Source organism: Battus philenor, unplaced genomic scaffold (assembly GCF_028537555.1).
Source record: "Battus philenor isolate CCGP_79_NKW_IND1 unplaced genomic scaffold, ilBatPhil1.0.hap1 SCAF_2, whole genome shotgun sequence".
In the NCBI taxonomy this organism is placed as follows: domain Eukaryota; kingdom Metazoa; phylum Arthropoda; class Insecta; order Lepidoptera; family Papilionidae; genus Battus; species Battus philenor.
In genome coordinates, this window is record NW_027181682.1 from 9,306,921 (window position 1) to 9,317,714 (window position 10,794).

At 34.5% G+C, this 10,794-nt stretch overlaps 1 protein-coding gene across 2 annotated transcripts in view; it reads left to right on the forward strand.

The window, feature by feature from the left end:
• by (blistery) overlaps positions 1–10,206 on the forward strand; it is a 94,584-nt gene extending 84,378 nt beyond the window's left edge. Inside the window, exons 14-24 of one of the 2 annotated variants that reach the window (XM_068764703.1) lie at positions 763–1,056; positions 1,536–1,661; positions 2,538–2,670; positions 2,869–3,047; positions 4,003–4,041; positions 4,994–5,178; positions 6,026–6,287; positions 6,992–7,148; positions 7,817–8,001; positions 8,902–9,016; positions 9,253–10,206. In XM_068764703.1, the coding sequence (XP_068620804.1) occupies positions 763–1,056; positions 1,536–1,661; positions 2,538–2,670; positions 2,869–3,047; positions 4,003–4,041; positions 4,994–5,178; positions 6,026–6,287; positions 6,992–7,148; positions 7,817–8,001; positions 8,902–9,016; positions 9,253–9,291 (1,714 nt within the window). In that variant the 3' untranslated portion in view covers positions 9,292–10,206. The remainder of the gene's footprint in view (positions 1–762; positions 1,057–1,535; positions 1,662–2,537; positions 2,671–2,868; positions 3,048–4,002; positions 4,042–4,993; positions 5,179–6,025; positions 6,288–6,991; positions 7,149–7,816; positions 8,002–8,901; positions 9,017–9,252) is intronic. The other variant, XM_068764702.1, reaches the window with a different exon arrangement.
• The last annotated feature ends 588 nt before the right edge of the window (positions 10,207–10,794 follow it).

The following is a 10,794-nucleotide window of genomic DNA, read 5'->3' on the forward strand; positions in this document are numbered from 1 at the left end:
ATATTTTGTACCTGTAAAGTTTTCAAGAAATCAACTACATGAGACGATAATAACTGTCATTTTCCACGGATTTATTAAAATTTTACCTATATTATAATAATATATATTAAAACAATAATTGAAATCAAAGAGTAGCAGTTTAAAAAGAGCACTCGAGGACCATAAACATCTGCCTGTCGACGTTATACATTTAACGACATCACTGGTAGCTTTGGTATAAAGATGTAACAAAAATTAAAATCTTTATCTTGAGTATGTAGCGTAAATGAAAAAACATAAATGCACGCATGCCTATGATAAAATAGACACTTCGTTTCTGATTTTTATGTTCCTTTGTAAATGTTAATATATTTTATTCATATTATCTCTTAATATGATGTTTGAATATTTATAAAGATTAGAAATCTTGTTCTAAAAGTTTAGAAATCGCCAATCTCATAGTTACGGCGAGTACCGTCGACCCTGAAATTATACGGAACCACTTACCCGTTTAGGTAGTGATCTAACATTAGCTTTATATACCGTATGGTCCTTATGCCGCAATCCCAACAGACTGCAATTGTTTTGGTGCTATGTGAGATTATTTTTAACTTCCCTAAGTCTTGTAAATTATAATTTTAGTACAAATTTGATTTATTGTAAATTAAAATTTATTAATGGATATATTTATAATTTTTCTCTCAAAAATTTAGACTTTATATTCTAAATCTGAGAATGTGCTATTGTAGCTGTAAAATGATTTTTCAAACACTTTTTTCTTAGATGGCTGAACGGCGATGCGGAATGGATAGAGAGGCCTGCAAGCAGTGCTCGTAAAACAATTCCCGATAATGGAACATGGCGATCATCTAGTACTCTAGGCTGGCACGAGAGTTCCAGAGGACGAGAACCACGAAGATCGGAGAGCAACTCAGAAGGTAGCTCAGGCCTCACGTGGCTGCAAAGACAACAGCAGAAGCTGCGAGATCGGAAGGAAGCAAGGGAGAGAGTCGCTCGACTTCCGCTCGAGTGGGATACTACGTCTTCCCGACATGTGCGCCGGTCTGCTAGTCACCGGTAAGAAAGAGTAATTAATACACACGATTGATTATTAATTCTTCAAATCATATTTAAATCTGCCGGACGGGATAACATTACAAAATGCACAACTCGTCTCATTAGTCAGTCTACATCTGTCAGAAACCTATTAATTAACAGTTGATTGGATAACAGCGAATTTTTTACTCATATATTTAATACAATGCTACTAAACCATTTTAAAAGTAATCATGTGTAAAGGCATCTTTAAATTTCTTTTCTGTTGTTGCTATACACTCGGATCATTGATCCCTTTCACTTGATTATAAAATATAAAGCGATTGAAAGAGACTTATTCGGTGTGGTTGTAATATATAAGTAAAATTACGTTTCATACGAGGAGCAAATATGTTTATAGTTATGTAAAAATAATAAATCTGTTTTGATGTCGTTCTGTGCATGACATTAATTAATTTATTATAACACCTTTTAAAGAAGTATGATACTTTGAATTACAGCGTGGATGGATACACCAGCGACACAACAGCTTTCGCCGACGATGACGACGATTTCACCGTACCTCTGCATGTCAACACACGCACGGCGCTTAGGACAGATAGTGTTAGCCCTCAAGCCCCAGACAGGTAGGAACAATCGCGTCATGCACATTTTAAGTACGTGGACATATAATTACTATTTGTGGTTTGAATGAACAATTCTTGCTTATATCTTCTTTCACTTAAAAGAAGGCATTCTCGTCACAACTTTCTACACAAAGTTGTTGTTTAAGCTTCATTTATAAATATTTATATGCCTAAGTTTGTTGTATAAAAATTTTAATATTTTTGACAATGTAATAACTTATTTTAATTCATGTAGTAGATTTGACGTGTATTCCAATAAAAACCTAACATGCTCCATTGTGTTGTTTGGTTTTGACGATGTCCAGCGAATATCACAAAGATGATAGTAGAAACTGCAAAAATGGACGCGATATTATGCTTTAATGTTAGTTTTAGTGTTTACCCTACTATTTAGGCATATTTTGGGTAGAATTTAACTTAATTATTAATTGAAACATGTAGGTCATAGAACTAAGAAAGGAAATCATTTAACGTTGATTAAAAACATTGACTAAAAAAATCGTAATGTATTGAAAACTCGGTATATGGTATTAGTTACTCCCATGCACCATTGTACAATAATGTGTAAACGCATCTTTAAGTTTGTTTTCAATTGTCGTTGCTCACAACAATCATATTGTCTCTTTTTCCCTTACAAAACTGCGGTCAAAACAAAACTATGGTAACTTAGGCCGACAAATTTAATAGTTTTATTATTCGTCTTAATTTCATTACAGCAACCGCTACACGCTTCTTCTTTTGATCTATTAACAAGTAAATTTTGTGTAACTTTTGTCTAATTGAGTCAAAAAATAGGCCAAATTGAGTTTTCATAGAATAATTAACATTTCAGTGCAAAAATCTCTTTAATAATGCATTTTCTTATTCTTATTTCAGATCTTCATCTAAAAAATTTATGTACGAGAAAATAACAACGCGCGAATGGAGTACAAGCACCACGCCAACGAGCACCACTGCTCCCGGACTGTTGTCCCTGGCTGAGCCCGCCAACACCAACAACGACAACTTGGTTAATATCTCTCTATTTTATTTCAGTTAGTTGGAAATTCGTATTATAAAACTATTAGTAGCCGTCTCTCATATTTAAATGTGGATCTTCATATAAATAAATTACATATTAAGGATTAAATACGTAAAGCTACATTTATGATGGATTTTTATTTGTATGAAGACCTGTATTATTCATTTTAATTTTTTTGTTGTTCAGAGTGGTGAGCGATCAGAGAGCTGGTCACGTGCAGAGTCGAGGACGGAATCTCGCGCGGAATCCCGCGCGGGTACCCCAGCCTTTCCCACGCATCCACGAACTCCTTATCCGCCCACGCCGACGCCTACGCCCACACCATCGATCAACGCGCGACCCCCACGTTCGCCTCCCGTCACCAGGTACGACGTTAATATAACGCTAAGACTGGCTGTTTTTTTTAAACGTTCTCACAAATATTGTTTAACCGTTGACATTTATATTCATATAGCTTCAATGAATGTGAGGTGGTATAGTAGTACCGCGCCTTAGATATGCGCGCGACGAGACGGAAGGCGGGAGTGTTGGCTTTTTTTCACAACTACATTAGATGCTTTATTGTGTTGGGAATCCTAGCTGTTAGGCGCTTAGGTGTGCGTTAAATGGATTGACTATGCGTAGTACAATGGCTCTCGGAATCATGATCTCAGCTTTTATATTCAAGCGTACCAAAGGCTGCCGAATCACGGCGCGATTGCGAGTTGCGTCTCTTATAGACAGAATTTGTACGGCTAGTATTAATAATTATATAGGATTGCCACTGATAACATACAAGTTTCTAGAGGATGGGCAGCCGCGTCCACTGCGTGTCGTAATAACACACTACGATCTTCAACTCGCCTGCCAAGCGTGGCGATTATGGTAGAAATCTTTGTATGCCTTGCAGTAAACATCGATGGGCTGATAAGAAGATGATAGACTGAGAAGATGTTTTGTAAGAAATATAATTAAATATAATACATAAATTGACCATAATTTAACAGAATTATGATCATCATTAATATAAAAATGAAGAGAATTAAGAGAAAACACCCTTAATTCTCTTTACTCTTATGTTAATACTACACTCCATTTAATTTCGTCGGAAAATAGCTTTACACTTCATAGGTTTTAGATTATCTCTCTTGCTCGAAGCAAAGGCTTCATAATCATGAATCTTAAGTAACCTGATATTAATTCATTACTGACATAATGACTTGAAACAATTTAATTTTTTTATATTTTAGCTCGCTTGCTATTAATAGTATCAGAAACTGTACTAAACTATATTTAAGACCGTAATGCATAGGCTTCTAAGTAATTTTTTGTTTGCATCAGGAACCACGTTTCGCATCCATATAAGGCAATTCTGCAAATGTAAGTTTGAGTTGTCAAGAATGTGTTACTTGTGAATAATCAGTACCACTTGCTTTATTGTATTTAATATTGTGATGAGTATCAATTAATAATAATAATAAACAAATTATTGTTTTGTGTGAATGCACTATTATCTAAACAGTTAACTTTGTGTGTATGACGGTTGTTTGTCGAAAATTAATTATAATTCTTCATGAAATATGTTCTAAATATTACATTCTCTACAAATAACTAACATAGTAATGAAGGAACCCAAAATACCGATAAGGACTTTGCCGACAGAACGATAACCCAAGTATCGTGATTTACTTCTAATGTAATATTTATACTTACAAAATTAATTTTAATATGTATTAATTATTATTGTAAAAAAATAACAAATCTATAAGAAATTACATAAATTATTCTAGGAAAATGGTTCTGTCGTTAAAATTTAAATTCTATAACGTTTCTGTCATCAAAATATCTTTCGGTTTTAAGTCTCGATGCGGTGAATGAATATGTATTCAAAACAATGTTAAAATTAACTTGATTAAACCGGTTTGGAAGTCCATGGAAGGGCCCATGTCCAGTCGGCGTACAACAGCTCAAATGACTGACGATGTTGATACACATGCGAACAAGTACACACTAATATTTCAGAGAAATATTTTATTTAATTAAAATTAATATTTTTGATTAACCTAAATGTTCTATATGTTGTCAGTTATAATTTGTAATTATAATTTGTGTGGGAAATAAAATAAAAATTAAATAAAATTGTTGCAACATAATCATTAAATATAAAGATATTTATATATTAATTATAGTTTTTGAATATGTCAGTTTCTTTCGTTTTATACCTATAATAAATAATGTAAATTTGAATCATTTTTTTTAAACATAGCTCTATCGTCAGTTGAGTATACTCGTCGTTTTTTAAATACTTTATCCTATGTCGTCTGTTGTGCAGAAAGGAGCGCGAGAGCAGTCCCGAGTCAGAGTACCGCGTGTACAGCGGCGCGGGAGGGGGGTCGCGACGCGGCAGTGCAGGCACGGTGGGCACAGCGGAGCCACACCACGTGGCGCCCGACCGCGTGCGCTTCGCTCGAGACACCAGCCACTACTGGTACAAGCCTAATATCTCCCGCGACGACGGTATGTATCTCTCATCATTACTTCGTCATCACCATCATGTCAACCGATTGACGCCCACTGCTTGCTATAGGATCAACCTTGCATTGCCCTCATCCAACGACCACCCGAAACCTTGACTTTGTCGTCAGTTCACTTAGTGGGGACTCACGCCCAAAATGTATTCAATATTCAAAGGAATCCTAAGCACACAAACATTCTAGCAAGGTAGTAGGTCACGACCTGATCTGGACCTTGTCACAATTCTACCGTCAGAAAATTACAATGTGTTCGTCAAGAAAAATTTAACTCCAGATAGACAGTTTGGGTATCGCATAATTAATTTATCAATAAATTTTGCCTTTACGGAACCTATTTGGTCAAAAAAAAATTATTTATTATTATTACCTCGTACAACCACACGGGCATAAGACTTTGTTAAGATAAAATTAAGGCTAGAAGACTTTCATCGCTGGACTTAGTCTTTCCCGAAGATTTCCAATACGACCGGCAAGAAGCGGCTTTCGTCCTTCATTTTCATAAACCTGGTCGGTGATCTAAGCTTTGCTTGTGGCCTGTAGCCTCGTTCACGTTCTATGCGCTATGTGGCCCATTGCCTCTTCAACTGACCAATCCGCTGGCCTATATGAATTACTTTCGTTCGTTTTTGCTTCTCCTTGTTTCTGATTTGATCTCCTACGCGTAATTGGTAAAAATCACTCGTCTCAGAGGTAATAGAAAGTTTAACATTACTACAGCACTCTCTTTGCGCGTTGTAGTTTAATTTTAATTACTTTATAGTTTTATTGGAAAGGGAGAAAGCTTCTATCTAAAATTATGATGAAGTAAATCGTTTTTTTTACATTAATAGCGATATCGGCGCTGCAGCCTTTGGAAGAAGGCGCATTCATCGTGCGCGACTCGAACTCATTCCCGGGTGCGTTCGGTCTGGCGGTGCGCGCAGGAACGGGAGGCGCAGGCGGCGTTCGTCACTTCCTAGTGGAGCCAGCGGCTCGCGGCGTGCGTCTACGCGGCTGCCCCGACGAGCCCGTCTTCAGCTCCCTCTCGGCACTCGTCTACCAGCACACCGTAACCCCGCTTGCGCTGCCCGTGCCTCTGCGGCTGCCCGACAGGCAAGGAAAATTACTTTTTCGACCACATAGCAGATTACAGCTACTATTGTTGTAATTGTGAAAAAAAAAAATTTCCCGTTACGCTTTTTTCGTGAAAGATCGGATTAATTTTTCTAATATTCAATTAAAAACCAAGAATGTTGCTTAATTAAAGTTTGAGATTATAAATAAAAAAAACATATTCCTCGTCATGTTGACCGTACATTCGTTCACCGCATCCAGCGATTTCTCGCAACGTTAAGCATGTAATTTTTTCGTTAAGCCATATTAGTTTCGTAAAAATAATTAATTGTAATAAGACGGCAATCACCTGTAAACACACCAATGGTAAATGATATTAATAACCTGTGACTATAAAAGTTTCGTGATACAAAGTCGTATGTAGAACAAAAATAAAAAGAGAACAATTTCTATTACTGCTATTTGTAAAATATGAAGATTCTATTGATGGTTCATAGTGTTGATGTTTCGTTATAACCCTGTGGAATAAAACTATCACAAATAGGAACAAATACGCATTAGTAGTTATAATGTAAACGACAACCAAATTGAAAACTTTGAAAGTATTTGTAAGAAATAATGATGACGATATAATTTCTATTATACTGTGTTAGTTATTTGTTATTAATTCAGATTTATCATCATGTACCACTTGTAAAAAGGTAATATAGATTGTTACATATTTCGTTATTCGTTGTAAACAGAGACCCTTGGCCTGGCGGTAGTGTGAACGCCGCAGCCCGCGCGTTGCTTGCTACGGGGGCCGCATGCCACGTGTTGCTTCTCGGCTCCGAGAACACTGAAGCTTTGACCGGACCCGCAGCTGTCAAAAGGGCTGTCCAAAATGTTCTGCAAAAGAAGGTATTTTAAACAAAACTTGGTTATCGTAACGTATATCAACAAATGCAACTAAAACTAATTACCCAAATTAAAAACAAATCAATTACATAAAGCCCTTGAATCTGTACGTGTTTTGTGCGACATCTAAGCCAAGATCCTTTCGCGAGGGCCATGGCGCTCAGTCGCATCAAGAAACGTCCACAAAGCGATCTTAATCGCTCAGCTTGGCGGAGAGGCACTAAGGTTCGTGACGGCGTCTTCACGCATATTTATTGTGTTAGTGCCTTTAGAGCGTTCACCACCACCATCATCATCATTTTACCTAACTTAGACTTCCCTCATAGATTTTCAATAGGACTAGTTGGAAGCGGCCTGTATCCAGCGTTTTCCAACGAACTTTAACAAGCTGCATACCGGTCCGAGGTTGTCTGCATAGTGGTCATCTGTCCTGCGCACTATGTGGCCTGCTCACTGCCACTACAACTTTTCAATCCGTTGACCTATGAGTGTTTATTTCTTCGTCTACAGATCTATTTAATTTTGATTCGATTTACTTCATATTTTAACGTTCCTGTAAATGCTAACAGATAAACAACATTCGTATCATAAGCAAAAAATGATAACAATACCATTGTATTCTCCGCAGCGCAGTCAATTTGTAATTTTAATGGTTATTGTCTTGTGTACAGTGCATCGCGCATGTGGTGCACCTTAAGGTGTTCGGCGGAGGCATCACGCTAACGGACGCGGCGCGCAAACTCTTCTTCCGGCGCCACTACCCTGCTGCCGCCCTCTCCTATGCAGGTCTTGACCCTGACGAACGTCGCTATAATAATCGCGACAACGACAATCCCAGCACTGTGTACACGGACAAGTATGTTTTTTTATTATAATAACTATAACTCATTGTGCCCTCGGCACTACGAGGATTCACTCTTTTAGCTATTTTATTTTTTAAAACCAGCATCTATTTATATAATTTTATTTATTAAGGATTGTTAACAAAATTATATTAACTGTTTTACTTACAAATACAAAGCTATTAAGAAAATTTCCAGAGCTAATTGTAACTTCAATGGCAAGCAACCACACCAAGAGCCAGGTTAACAATTTTTTTAAGTCAAAATCCAATCGAAACGAAATCACCTTTATACCTAAATCTAAAAGTTAGTAGGTAATAAAAAGTTAATTGGTAATGGTCATATTTCTTACATTATTTATTTACTATTTATTTATTCCTTTCATAATTTAAATAACTGGTTGTTATTTAGTATTCATTTAAAATTAAGGGTGAATCCTTTTAAAATCAAGGCGCATTTGAAACCCCCATAGCTTGTATTTTTTACCTGTTATTTTTTATGAATTAATAATATTCGATTATTAACTTACTAAACCAGGCGACACAATTCAAATTGAGCATAACTTAATATAAGTTCTCAGGAGGTGCAGTACATACTGCTACTGTCCCCTAATGGAGTATGAAGATTATTTTTTATCTATATTAAGATTATATTTAAAAGCGCCGTAGGGTGTCAAAAAGCAAATACCTTTACTTTATTAAAAAAAAACGTTTATGAATGTTAACCTAATTATAATGGTATAATAGTATAAGTAAAAATATGGCATGTATTTTTTTTTGTACTCCCTACTATTTATTATCTAGTGCCTAATCAATAAAAGGTTTGGAGTTTATAGACTTGGAAGAAAAAAATAAAAAGATAATATCCACTGACACTAATTAGGACATTGTCAAACTAATAAAACTTCTTTGCAGACGCATTTTCGCCTTCGTGGCTCGTACTTCCTCGGGCTCGGACAACCAGTGTCACGTATTCGCTGAACTAGAACCTGAGCAGCCTGCCACCGCCATTGTGAACTTTGTCAACAAGGTATACCAACACATTTTCTTTTTATTATTCATATATATTGACATATAAATTTCGAATAAAATCTGATAATTAAATGTATGTGAAAATCAATTTATTAGTATTCTTAGAGATTTTATTTTTATCTTTTTTAAATATCAAATATTACTATTAATGTTAACTGTTTCGATTTCTTTTGTTTGTTTTAAGGTAGGAGAATTTGTTCAATTATCTTTATTAATTATATTTATTTTTTACAGGCACTACTTGGAAACACTCAAAAAAGAGACATCATATAAGGAATTAAATATATCAAGCATTTGAAACAGAGTTTAAGTGGTTAAATGCGGATAAAATTCAAATTATATTATATTTATAATGTTTTATCGTTTAAATATTATTTGTAAATCAAGAACGGACCGACGATTGTATCGTAGGACAAATCCACCTGCTGCTATAGATACACAGACAAAATTGTTAAGACCTAGGTCCAGCTGTGAACACGTCCAACAGCTGAAATGATGATTATGACGATGAAAATAAAATAAATTTTGGTGGACATCAAATATAAAACTACATACTTGTTTTTGTTTTCTAGTAATTGAAGAGGGTAAGAGTTAAAAAAAGATTACAATTTTCCATTTCTTTCCAAATAAAGTTTATTTAAAATACTGATTGTATTTAATTTATTTAAGGATAATAACATATTATTAATTTTTCTACCATTAAAAGGTAACATGTAGCATAGGGAAGGAACTAACTAGTCTCATTATTATTAAAAGTAGTGGTAAACTCGTGTGCCTAAAATTAGTTAAATCTTTTAATAGTGGCATGCTTATTAACCTATTGTTTGTCTTGCAAATTAACTAGGCGATAAATTGTTTAAAAATGTAATTATTGACCTGTAAGAGCCAGTTAGAGGATATGCTCTTAAAATGTTTGTCGTGTAAGTACATACAACGAATATAATAAATTATATTATATATATATAAACTTTTTTTATAAACAGGATAGAATATTATATTAATTTCTACATTATTTAGATATAGTTCCACCATTTGAATAATATCAACTGACAAACGCCTAGTTAATTAGTTACACGTTTGATAACGGCGTAATATATTATATATTATTTTTGCATTAAAGTTGGTTTTAAGCCACAAATAGTATGCCTTAACAGTGATCTAATTAAGTGAAATATTATTTAATGGATTATATTCAGTTTATTAAGATAATTTAACATAATCTATTATAATAATTAACTGTTGTAAAATGTATTTATTGGTTATGAATAATAAATCCATGATATATAAGATGTTTTATTTTTTACATAAGTAATGTGGAAGGTCTACAATTTTATGGAAATAGCATCTATTTTTTTTAAATGTTCTGATAACTCTAAGGATATTAAGATTTATTAGAGTATTAACATATTTGAACAGGTCTGTTATCAGTGTTCTTATGTTCAGTAATACACTAATAAAGTATGAAGAAATGTTATTGTTTAGACTATATCCATGGTCCGAAAGGGTTAAATCATTCATAAGATATTTAAATGTTGCTGTAAAAAGAATTAAACTAAAAATTACGTGTTTAACTATATTCCATATTTTTTAACATATTTTTGCTACTAACGTGCATATTTATTCTACGATATATTTTTAAATAGTCAAATAACGAAATATCGTACCGGCCATTGATATTTCGTACATTACAAGTAACTATAATAGATTATTTTATTTGAATGTTGCCCGTTTAGTGTAATGAGAGGCGCAGCGTTGGTTGTGGTGTGTACGTCAGTC